Here is a 12,257-nt window from a genome sequence, read left to right as displayed (position 1 = left end):
TCTCTCACTCTCGGTGGCGACGACGACGCTGACGACGACGAAGCGCACACAATAGCCAAAGTCAACATATATGGGCACTCGTTCTCCTTCTGTCTACCGCTCCGTTCTCTCGCTCCGTCCTCGCTAGGATTCATTTCCACCGAGCCACCATTTTCGATTTTCCTCCGAAAAAGCTCATTCAAAAAGCTAGGGCACCGAAGCTGTTTATCCTCGGCGAGCAGTGCTTCACCAATCACCACCATCATACGTGTGTGTGTGTGTATGGTGTACCCCAGCCATGCCAACGCCACCATGTTCCGTGCTCGAGCATGACGCGTTAGGCGACAACGACCACGCCACGACAACTGGCCACGGATAAAGCGACGGGTGGAGGTAAATGGATTGTTGCAGCACCACCGCCAGCAACCGGCACGAGATTCAAAGTGTGCTCGTGTGTGTGTGTGTCGTGTGTCAACCGATCCGGGAAGGGGGGGTGGCCAAATGGCGAAGACACACGGCGTGACCATGGAGAGGGGACTGTTTGCATTATCAATAAAATACACAAAAACAAAATCTGAAATTTATATAAATATTTTAACATTATTTTCATGCCCGACATCAGACCCGTCGCTCGAGCTTCTTCGCCTCGTTCGTTGCTGCTGCTGCTGCTGCTGCCGCTGCTGTGGTCTGCTGCTGCTAGACCGCACGGGTACGGGTTGCCGAAACGGTGGAGCCCTTTCGGTGGTTTTTCACCCTCCGGACCTCCTTTCCTTTTCACCAACACTATCTCTGGATGGCCCGGTATAACCGTGCCAACGCTACGCGGCGGTCCACATTACGGACATTCATTCTGCATGCAGCAGTCCGCTAGCCCGCTAGCCGGAGTCATCCTTTTTGTGCCAACGCAAAACTGGTGTCGCTGCTCGTTTCGGGAGGAGCGAACAGTAGGGTATAGGCACTTGTCACGGGCGTGCAATTTATTCACGCCGCGCCCACTCACAGACAGCGACAGAGTCAGACATCTACGGAGCCAACCGAAGGCGGCTTGGTCAAACATAAATTTATAATCAAAATGATATTCAAATCCGCAAGTCGCCGTACGCCAAAGACCAGGTACAGACAGGAATAGAGGCTCTACTTTGGCCACTTCGACCCCGTTCGCTATAAATTGAGCTTCTCGCTGTCGAAAATGCCCGATAAGGACAAGATTAGCGCACGCGCCCGCACACGCACACGCCAAGGCTTAGCTAAGTCCGAAAACAACCGTCTCGTGATAGTAGGGAGGGGGCAACCCCGTTTACGTCAGCTTTATTTCTACGTCAGAAGGACGTCACAAATCTGGGATTCTCGAAACGTTTCATCGCCCTAGATCTTACCAAAGCCGATATCTAACGTGCAGGTATCCCGGTTACCCGGTAGACAGGAGCTGGTGCTTGCGTTGAAGATTTCGTTGGCCAGACACTCGGACAAGGTGCCGGTGTTGTTAAGACAGAGGATGTACATATAGCAGTTGCCTGGGTAGGGCAGTACTCCGAAACTGATACCTTGGCACACCGTGTTCGGATCGATAGTAGGCACTGTGGTTGTTTCTACCGTCGTCGTAGTCGGTTCGGTAGTAGCCTCCGTTGTAGTATCTAGTGGAGTAGTAGATGTTGTTGTAGTAGTATCGGGTACCGTAGTTTCACTAGCTTCGGTCGTAGTTTCCACTGGTAAGGTTGGAGTAACCGTTGATGTCTCGAAGTCCGTCGTTGTTGTAGTAGGAGAATCCGTAGATCCGATGGGCGTTGTCGTATCTACTGTAGTAGTAGAAGTTGTTGTAGTAGTATCGGGTACCGTTGTTTCACTAGCTTCGGTCGTAGTTTCCACTGGTAAGGTTGGAGTAACCGTTGATGTAGGAGAATCCGTAGATCCGATGGGCGTTGTTGTATCTACTGGAGTAGTAGAAGTTGTTGTAGTAGTATCAGGTACCGTAGTTTCACTAGCTTCGGTCGTAGTTTCCACTGGTAAAGTTGGAGTAACCGTTGATGTCTCGAACTCCGTTGTTGTAGTAGGAGAATCCGTAGATCCGATGGACGTTGTCGTATCTAGTGGAGTAGTTGAATCAAACGTTGTCTCCGAGGTGGGCGTTGTAATTGTTGACGGTTCAAATGTTGATGGAGTCGACATAGTTGTCGTTTCCGTGACCGGAGATGAGGGTTCAACAGTACTGGTGGTAGATGATATTGCGATCGGAGTGGTTGTAATGGGCAATGTCGTAGTCTCGGTCGACGGTGGACACACTCCCTCGATGCAACCTCCCACCAATAGAGAATAGTACTCATTCGGACCACACCGACGGAAGTGAGGGAATCCTTCGTCACATTCGTAGTAAGAGGTACAGTCCCTGGGATTTTCAAGGAATGAATTTGGCAGCGGACAGCTAATTCCGGGCACGCGGCAAGTCGAGTTTCTCGGGAAGGTACAGGTATTGGTTACGCTATCAAAATACAAATTGCTCGGACATATGAACAGTAGCGGCTCTCCTTGGAAGCAAAGGTAATGCCTGTTGAAAGAAAGTATCAGATACGCACACGTAAGAGACACTTCCAAGCTGTTACACTGTTAAAGATCTCACCTGGCACAGTCCTCGGAACGTGCATCCGGTAACCAAACTGGCCTTTGTGGATCATCGACAGCTGGGCAGCTCAGTTCGCAGACGACATTCGTCGGAACATCGCAAGTTCCCAGAAGTGAGTTAAACAGCAGACCGCCACCACACGACTGCTCAATTCCCTCCAATCCGAAGCAGATAATGTACTTGGAACAGTTGGTTGGATACGGAATGATGCTCACTTCGTTGGGATTAGTACAAAGTCCATCAATTTGAGACACTGCACGAGGGGTAGCACAATTCGCCGAATCGTGACAACGGCCTAACGTCGAATCAAAGCTCGTTCCATCTGGACAGGCGACTTCACGCACCGTTCCCCTTATGCACTGTGCGTAATGAGTACACGATTTGGTGCCAGTTGGAAGAATTCCACCGAGAGCATCGAATGAAGACTCGTCACAACGCAGAGCACACGAGGCGGACGGGGCAATAACCACTACTGTGCCCAACAGTACCAGAATTGAGCGAATCATTCTGAATCTGTTTCCTCCCGGTGTTATTACACCTTACCGGTGGGCTGTCGTTAAGCGAACTGAGTTTTTGGGAAGTCTTTAAGCTATTATGTACTCTGGACTAATCCAACTTATCAGTCCACAATACTGCCCACGATAACGGTGACTTCGATTAACAATTTAAGTGATTACACAACAATTGTCGATGCTGCTACTGGTGTTACGCAGTCCGCGTGTATCATAAAAATCCAACGATCTGGCTGACTAATCCTGCTTATCAGCTCTCGCAATAGCCTTGTCATTGGTGGCGGTGCACTAGGCCAGTGAGTAAGGCCAAATTCAGCCTTCACGTACTACTAGAAAGAACATGAAGTAACAACCAGCTCCAGTCGAATCATTTTGAAAGTGGTTCGCGAGCACTGTTCAACCAAATTGAACTTCTGGCGCAATCCAAGCTCTCATGTTGCCAATTTTTCAAACCGAGAAATTGTTTGAGGAACCTCCGGTGCATTCATTTCTTGGAGTGCCTCTACCACACACTATGGCATCGATTGCCACTGGACTGTTGCCAATCGCGTGGTGTGGACAGGCGGCGTTCGTTTATCTCGTGACACTTCTCGTACCAGATTTATAACCAACTCCCAGGAAAGTGGCCAACATTGTGCCAAAAAAAACAAATGCGATTTATGGAAGCGACCAGCTTCCATCTAACAAATCTGACACTAACAACTTCTGCGCCAAGTCAATACGCCAAATCCAATCATCAATTCCCTTACAACGTCCTTCATATCCAAATGTATACTCTACCAAAGTGTATTCAGCTCCTAATGTAAAAATCATATTCAAGGGGATTGCCATTTGCGGTGGTACTTTCCTCTTACACAAACAACAAATTGTGTTCACGTGTGTCCCCGCCCTCACTGCTCTCCTATCAATTCTTATCTACGGCTCGGTGACTTAATCGAACACATGGTTCGGGCGCTAATAAACCCGATTTGGACTCGCTGGGCCACCTTGAGGCCCCCGCGACCGCTCAAGTCGGCTGATCTGATTCAGGTTTGATGATGTCGTCAAATGCCATTCAGAAATTATGGCCACTTCTGGTTTCTGCTGCCCGATAATGCAATGCTAATCTAGGAAAGATTGCTACCCCAGGTTTGACGTAACCGAAGGTGTTTTCGGAAAGCGAATTCCAATCGTCCAGCACAACATCTCACCATCCGCGATCTAGGTCGATGATTAGCTCTTTATGATGCGTACTCGTGCGTAACTAGAACAATATTGCAATATCTAAATCCGGTTCCTAATCATTCGGTTCTCCTCTCTCCACCAAACAATCCATTTGCAAACGCTGTTCGGTGGGTCCAGGCGGTCCACAAATTTGCGCGCCGCTAAATTAAATCTTTCACTGGCCCCTTCGTTCCCCGTGAATGCTCCTGCTCCACGGCCCCCCGCGACTGACAACTTCATTTCGAGTCAAACATAATTTAATTGATATCTATTCTGATCTGGCCGCGGAATTGAAATTGAAAACGAACCATTTCCGAACGAACCAGCGCTCCCCACCATTCCTGCGCGCTCTCGCCTCTCCTTCTCTGGTGCACTGTTGCACTATTATCGTTGCAAATTATACACTCCGACCAGAGGACCAGAGAGAGACACCACCAGCAGCAGCACCACCATTACCTTGCATCGACGGTCGACAAAATGTGTTTTAATTAAATTTCCTCCTACCACAAACGCCAAGGTCCTCCACCTCCACCGTCATCACGTGGCATCGTGGCCGCCGCACACCGGGACCAGGCGAATGAGAATGGAGGCGCGGTCGTGAGCGAGCGCGATTTGCGTGACGAAATAATGGATTTTTATTCGTTTTGGGAACGATTTTTCGGTGCATCCGGCCAGAATGGGAAAGGGCACAAAAACCCGATCACAATACCCGGGATACGGTCCGCCAGAACACACCGGAAGTGCACGCTGCCGGTTCAGCTTCGTACTGCAACGAGAGGTGAGGGATTTGATAAATGAATGGTTATAAAATTATAGAAACTATCGGTTCAGCGCTTTCCGTGCACGAGAGAGAGGAGTTAAGAGGGACGGAAGAGGTGCTGATGGCCGCGAGTTCGCGAGTCATCGCGACTCGATCCGGCATCCAACTAAATTGGTTCCGACGCAGCAGCAACAGCAGCGAGCTTTCAACACGTTTTTCGGCTCCTGCTGTTGCTGGCGTGCTCGCGAACAAAGACTCTGGCGTTGTTATGCTGATGCAAGGCCTCATCATCAGGAGCAGGCCTGCAAGTGAAGCTCACGAGCGGTGTATTGGTGTTGGTGACCAGGACGATATACAATGGCCACTGTGCCCGGAGGGTGGTGTACAGAATCCGACAAATTATTGCTGAAGGTGATAGGAGTCACCAACGAACGCAACATAACACCTCCATTTGATAGGACCATGCGGCGGCGTTCATGAGCACTGGCGTCACATAATTCGGTATTTCCATTGTCTGGGATGCATCCGGGCTGCGGGTTCCAGGAAGAGAGGTTGATAGATAAACCACAAATAGGAACACCGAACACCGGCGTCAGTGGTTATCGATGTTGAGATACAAAACATATTTGGCAAACATACAATACAATACAATACATATTTGGCAAACATCGAAAGCCATTGTTATGCGTTACATTTTACCGGGGATTTGGTTTTGGTTTGTATAGAAAACCCCCGGAAGCAGCTACCATTGTTCGATCCGATCCGTGTTTATCATTACTAATTAAAAGGATGGAAAATTTCCCTCCCAAAACAATCGAAACATTTAAAGCTCGACCATATTAAATCATCTTCTCGCTGATGTTGATTGCAATTGTCTCGGTCACCTCACCATCAAAGCTTCAACTTCGCGAGCGTCCTTTAATTCGTCCTCTGGGGAGCATTTATCTGGCAAGAGCAAAGTTTGCCCGCAGTTTGCCCGGTGTCTGCAGGATTGAGCCGAGGCCAAGATAAAGAGATCACCATCGCACCCTCCAGAATGGTGCCCAGAGCACAAACGAGCCAAACTGGCATAAGTAAGCATCAAAAAGTGCTCGAGCATTTTCATTGCTCTGATTTTTTTTCCTTTCATGAGATTATGATTCCCGATGTTCTGCCGCCGTGGCCGCCGCATCACTTCACTTCTGACCCCTGCCAGCCATGGCTTATCCCAGGCGATGCCATTGCTGCCCGATCCGGAGTGCACTGATTTCTTCAAACAGAGCAATGATTCGTTAGATTTTTCCTTCTCAACATCTTTCTTTTGCTTTATCTCCTTCCCTCTTTTTCTCTGTCTCTGTTTGATTCGCTGATCCTGGCCAGTTTTGAGGCACCATTTGGTACCGGTCCAGCGGAGATGAAATGATGCAACGCGCGGTGGCTCACAAATTAGGTCATCGTGTGCATTGTGATGGCGAAGCCTAGCAGCATCCCGGTGGGGCCCATCCCTTTTGACTTTTGCTAGCGCAAAACGGAATGATTGGCAGTGGAGAGTTGAGGGCGCCAGAGGTCAGCGGCCAGCGGTTGAAGAACTTGAGGGAAATGGGTTTTGTGAATCTGAGAAAAAAAAAGAAGGTAAAAGTCTTTCCGGGCAAACACACAAAGGCAATCGCCCTCAAACATCTTCATTTTAACGAAGTGGATCTTAGGATTTTCATTTCTCGAGTCCCTTCCCGTTGCTTCTGTGTTCGTCAAGTGGCAGGCGCTTGAAGAGGAAAGGACAAGAGAGGCACAGCATACCGGGGCGTTGTTTGCACGATAATGGAATGGAGGAGATTTTTTGCGTTTTAGCTTACCAGCAATTCATTTTTCTATATTATCTGCTTTTAATTAGCTAAGAAAGAGTTGCGAACCTACATTCGGACATGATAACCGCCCAGTCAGATATCAAATATACACTATTCGATCCTTTAGCGAGAGTACTTAATGTGCCGTACTTAATTAGTTGATGAGAATTTGCTACAGAAGATAGTACACAGTCTCCAATAATTGCAGGATCTACAAGATCGCAATAAATATGATCAAGATGCAAAGCATCGAAGCAGCGTGAACCACACAAAATTATCAAAATGCTATCTATTGGCAAAAGTCGAAATTATTTTTAATAACATGTTTCACTCTATAAATGGCCATATTATCAATAATATTAATAGAATACTGTTAAGTCGACATGAATCTCTTTTATTGAAATTTCTTTCCTAGTTTGATGTTACCAATGCTCACAAATATGCCCAGACCAGGAGAGAACATGACGAACAAAATAAACAAAGAAAGTTAATCTCAAATTTTTAAAAAAATCTCACACAAACGCACACAATATTTAATTAGTTACTGCACTAGACAACCTTAACCACAATGACCAAGCGTTTTGCAAGGCACCAATTAGCAGATAGCGAATGGGCCAATAGTATCAAAATTTCCCTTTTAAAAACACTTTCATTTGAGTGATTCCGATTTTTTATAAATCGTTTGAGATACGATCATAACTGTTTGATTTTGAATATAAAATTAGCGAAAGCGCTTCATGGAAATTGGATCCCCTGTCACCGCCACACTACGAAGCAACACTACGAAGCAACGCGAACGATTTCCACCATTCCACGGGTGAGGAAATAGTTTCCACAAATATTCTCTGATCAATCAACCTTCCGAAAACGCGTTGTACGTCCTCCTCCCAGAGAGCAATCGACGTATACCGTGCAGCAGAGACGTGTCAATCAAGGGAGAGATGACAACGATGAATGAAAAGGGAAGGAACAACTCTCGTCATCCACTTTGATGCACAGCATAAGCTCCACATGGGAATCAATACCTAGCGAGCAAGCAATGAAAAGAGCATATATTTGCGGACAATCAGCTCCACCTCGCACCCTCTTTCACACACACACACACACACACACACACACACACACACGTGAGGATCATAAAAGAATGGACCCGACACGCGGTCTTTTCCATGTGCTCCGCGGACGTCCAAAAGATGGGCGAATGGAGATGAACATAACAAAAAGTCGTCATAAAAAAAAAATGATGAAATAACCGTCTATCGATTTCAATTCAATTAAGTTAATCAAGTTATTTCCACTTCGATAAAATGCAATTCCGGCTTCCCCACCCCAGCCGGGACCACATTGGGCATTGATTTCTGCTTCGCTCCCATCACCAGCCACCAGCTGCCAGGAAAATATGCACCCGAGAAAAAGAAGGGGCAGAACGAACGCAGATTCTGGACAGCAGCTCGGCATCACCATCACCCCCCATTCGCCTTTGGTCTGGGAAGGCAATTAGGGGCTGTTGCTGCTGCTGCTGCATACAAAAGGGTAAAAAGTGCGGAAGCTGACCACGACCACCACCACCGACCGCCCTGTCGACCGATTCTGCGAGATCTGCTGCGATGACACAACGAGTTCCAGGATGATATCATGAGGTTTGAAGCCGATCGCGATCAGCACCGGCACTCGATGACGATGTCGATGCCCGGACCGTGTACCGTGGCGCGGGCAAAAAAAATGTATCCAAATCAAACAGCTTCGTCCCGTGTGTAGCGTTCGGTTCGGTGTCCGCGACGTCACGACGGTACGACCGTCCCGTTTCGAAGCCATTTTACATCATGAATATTAATTAGTTTAACGAGCACACTCCGCCGGACGACGCCGGGCGTCCCGATCGGGCGACCATCGTTCATCGCAAAAGGGATGCACCGTGCGCATTGCTTCACTTTCGGGCCGGACCTGACGGACAGACGCCGACTACTGGCCGGTGGTGATTGCCGTCGTACGCTTGTTTGATGCCAACGGTACACAAGACCTCCGCGCTACGGTGGTATTCGCGAAGCCAACAACCATCTAGCCATGGCCGCCGGGGTGTCGTTCGTCAAACACAGGCAATCATTGCACTACTGGCTGCGTGTGCTGTGTGTATGCTCCTCCAGTTCGTACCGTGATTTCGGAATGCTCCGGACGCCAGCTAACAGAGTAAGGACGGTCCCCGACGGTTTGATTCCAGAGATTCTGGACGGGCTTTGCGCTTGTGGTCCCTAGGGCTGTTTAAAGGCTCTGCTAGGATCGAGGTGCGCGAATGCGCAGAGCGACACTAATGCAAATAGGACATTCGGTTCGAAGTCGACGACGTATTGATTTCAATGCGAAATGTTGCAGTAAGTCATCCGAACCAGTTCGATCCGGGATTGATGGCGTTTTGAACTCAGAACACTCATTCCATTTGACTAATAAGCGATGAATGGTGAACCTCAGCGTAGCATGCAAACAAAATATGCGGCCCTATTCTTGGAATTCGTCCACAAGAACTTACTCTTCATCACTTCCTGCACTGCACTGCTGCTGCTGCTGTTGCTGCTCCTACCGAAGGTTCTGTTGGTTGGTTGTCCTCGCCCCAAAAACTCTCGCCACCACTTGACCTAAAAACAGAGCCTCCGCCGAAAGGAAAATTAAATGAACCAATCGGACCACACAGTGGACCCCAAAGAGGGGTGTTGGACAAAGCACCAAAAGCTCGAAAGAAACCAAAGACCCCCCCGCGGGCCAGCCGGCACACCAACAATCAAAAGTTTGCCAAAAGATTAATTGATTTCCTGCGAATGCGGCCCGAACGACCACTCGAAAGATTTTCGATTTTCTCACTCTCTCTCTCTCTCGGCGCTCGAGGCGCCAGGAACTCGTCAAAGGGGACGCCGAATGCCGGGTTTTATCAGGATTCGGAATTTCGGCACTCCGGAACTCGGTTCAATTGTTTCAAGAGCCCCAAACTCTCCTCCCATTAGAGGGGCGAGGTCCATTAATTTTTAGAAGAAAAATGTTGCCTCCTAAAAAAACGGAGAGGCCTGGAGCGAACCTCTCTTGTGAACTATTGTGCTGTCTTGGCACTTTTGCAATCGGTCTTTTGTGACGAAAGGATCGTTTTTTTTTTCTTCTGCGAATTCCACTGCCATGGTCCATTGTGGGATCCGAAAGGAAGTCTGTATTGCTGGAAGGTGTTGTTGGAAATATTTTACAATCGTTCCCAATTAAGTACGGTTGTCGTTGATGTCCACTGACGCACAATTATGTTACCGCGAGGCGCTGAAGTTGAAGTGCGATAGCTGACCGCACGTTAAGTGTATTTTGCTGTCGTTGCACTCCAGCTCGGCACAAAATGTTTGATCCTTGATCTCGCCTTTGAAACCAAATTGGTGTTGTTTATTACGTGGGTCGGTAATTTTTATCCCGATATAGAAACTCTTTGTGGCTAATGCTGTTCGTTTCACAACTAATTGCAAAATCTAAGCCTCTAAATTTAGAACCTTTTGAACCTTTTGAGTGTCTAGCTAGTATATCAATTTAGGTTTTTTACCTTTGCATTAGCTCTTTGTTATTGTAAGTACATCATATCGAGAGTGTTCTTAGTCTTCTATATTATTTCTATATATGTTCTGTTATATTTATATTTTTAAATGTTTATTATTCTTCAATACTTGATTTTTATGCTACATCTTGAGTTTCTAAAACTCTAATATAGAAAATTATATAGAGTATTCTAGACGGATAAGACTATTCTTAATCCTAAATATCCGCTAACCATTAGTATCTTCTATATGCTCTACTTTGCTAAAACTTCAAAAAAACATTAATATTCCCCAGCGTTCTCGTTGCGACCTCACTTGTGGTACTAACTCACCGCCCCTCCTCGAGTACCAGATTACCACCCCCGGGAAGCACTCGCTACAATATCATTAGCCGACGAAAAATTTAATTTGCGATATGAATGTTATCACCACCGCCATTAGCAGCGTTTGAGGTTGCTTATGCTCACCGTTGCGGAAAGCTCTTCCTCTCCCTCTCTTCCTGACCCTGGTATGGCGGTTGCCATCGCCCCCTTTGCAAAACCTTTAGTGTTGTTTGATCGCGCAAATATGCTACCATACATGACGGAACGCTGCACATTCATCTCTCGCCCACAAAGCATCATCATCCTCAGCGGTTGCGGGGTGCCCTTCCCTTTTCCCTGGCATGGATGGATGTATCGTTTCGGCCACAAAAAAAAGGATGGGCATTGGTGTCGTACCGAGAGCAGAGGTTAAGGTGTTTGCACGAGGGAGGCGCGCTGAGTGCTGAAGGATTCCGTTAAAAAACCACAAAACACAAAACACCATTTTACCCAACACCAGGGCCAGCCAGCCACCCAGCCAGACTGAGGAGCGAGGGCTCCAGCATTCCATTCCAGCAAAGTTCTCTTTCCCTCATTTTATGACCCTTCATGAAGGACTTTTGAAGGGGGAGGGGGGTCGTCGGCGGTTGCGGCGGTTTGCGTATTAGCGTTTGGCATGATTAATGAGGAAATCATTATGGTACCGGCTAGCACCGGCAAGCCAGTCATATTTATCATTCTGGAGTTGGAATTCAAAAAATGAAATTAATGCTGCGCAAATGTACATATTACATTGTGGCGTTGGTCAACATTAACTTTTATTAAAATGTTGAAAACCAAAGCAAAAACCAAAGTCGAAGTGTTTGAAACATACAAACGCAACATTAAGCAGACTAACGTTAGGATCTACAAGACCATCATCAAGTCAATGATTTGTCTGTTAATTAAGAACCCCTAATCGACATGCTGCTTCTATCCCACTTGTCAACGCGATAATATATGATGAGGTGGTCTGGGGAAACAAACAAACTCCTATCGCTATCAATAACAGACCAACAACTCCCGGACAAAATAACAACAGCCACGAACCCCACCTCATCTCATCACCAATTAAACCATAGTGACATCTATAGACACATGTTTTCCTTTCTTTGTCGTCTCCTCTTCTTTGTTTGTTCGCCATAACACACGCCCGCTAACTCACATATACCCAACTCCTGTTCTCTGGCAATCTGCAACTCATCTTGCTGCAGGGCAACGCAGAGCTATAAATTTATTTCTTCGACTTTTCTCCTCCTGCCATTCCCTCTTTCTGTGCCTGCGGTTCAGTAGGTATAGCGTGTCCTCTGGCCTGATTTATATCGCTGCCATTTCTCTGGTACCACAAGAATCGCTGAGGCGCCTTCAACCGAGGCGCTGATCATGCGGTCAACAACGGTTCCACAGGACATCCTTTGTGTGGAAAGTGTTGAGAGAAACCAAACGCTAGACCTTTCATCGACCGCGC

At 47.4% G+C, this 12,257-nt stretch overlaps 2 protein-coding genes across 2 annotated transcripts in view; one reads left to right on the top strand and one right to left on the bottom strand.

Moving 5' to 3' along the window:
- Nucleotides 1-12,257, top strand: part of LOC125955895 (uncharacterized) — a 291,000-nt gene that overhangs the window by 27,519 nt on the left and 251,224 nt on the right. The gene's annotated exons all lie outside the window — the stretch shown is intronic.
- LOC125953697 (mucin-2-like) lies at nucleotides 1,345-3,102 on the bottom strand. Its single transcript, XM_049683412.1, has 2 exons — nucleotides 2,594-3,102; nucleotides 1,345-2,521 (listed from the first exon to the last, which is right to left on the bottom strand). Exons 1-2 carry the CDS (start codon nucleotides 3,100-3,102, stop codon nucleotides 1,345-1,347), a joined length of 1,686 nt encoding a protein of 561 aa, XP_049539369.1.

Source organism: Anopheles darlingi, chromosome 3 (genome assembly GCF_943734745.1).
Source record: "Anopheles darlingi chromosome 3, idAnoDarlMG_H_01, whole genome shotgun sequence".
NCBI lineage: Eukaryota > Metazoa > Arthropoda > Insecta > Diptera > Culicidae > Anopheles > Anopheles darlingi.
This window is presented reverse-complemented; position numbering and strand designations above follow the sequence as displayed.

What these genes read in the sequence shown, in the direction of transcription:
- LOC125953697 (XM_049683412.1), bottom strand. Translation starts at nt 3,102, where the DNA reads ATGATTCGCTCAATTCTGGTACTGTTGGGCACAGTAGTGGTTATTGCC. An exon ending in CGTTCCGAGGACTGTGCCAG is followed by an intron (nt 2,522 to 2,593) that starts GTGAGATCTTTA and finishes TTCTTTCAACAG; the next exon opens with GCATTACCTTTGCTTCCAAG.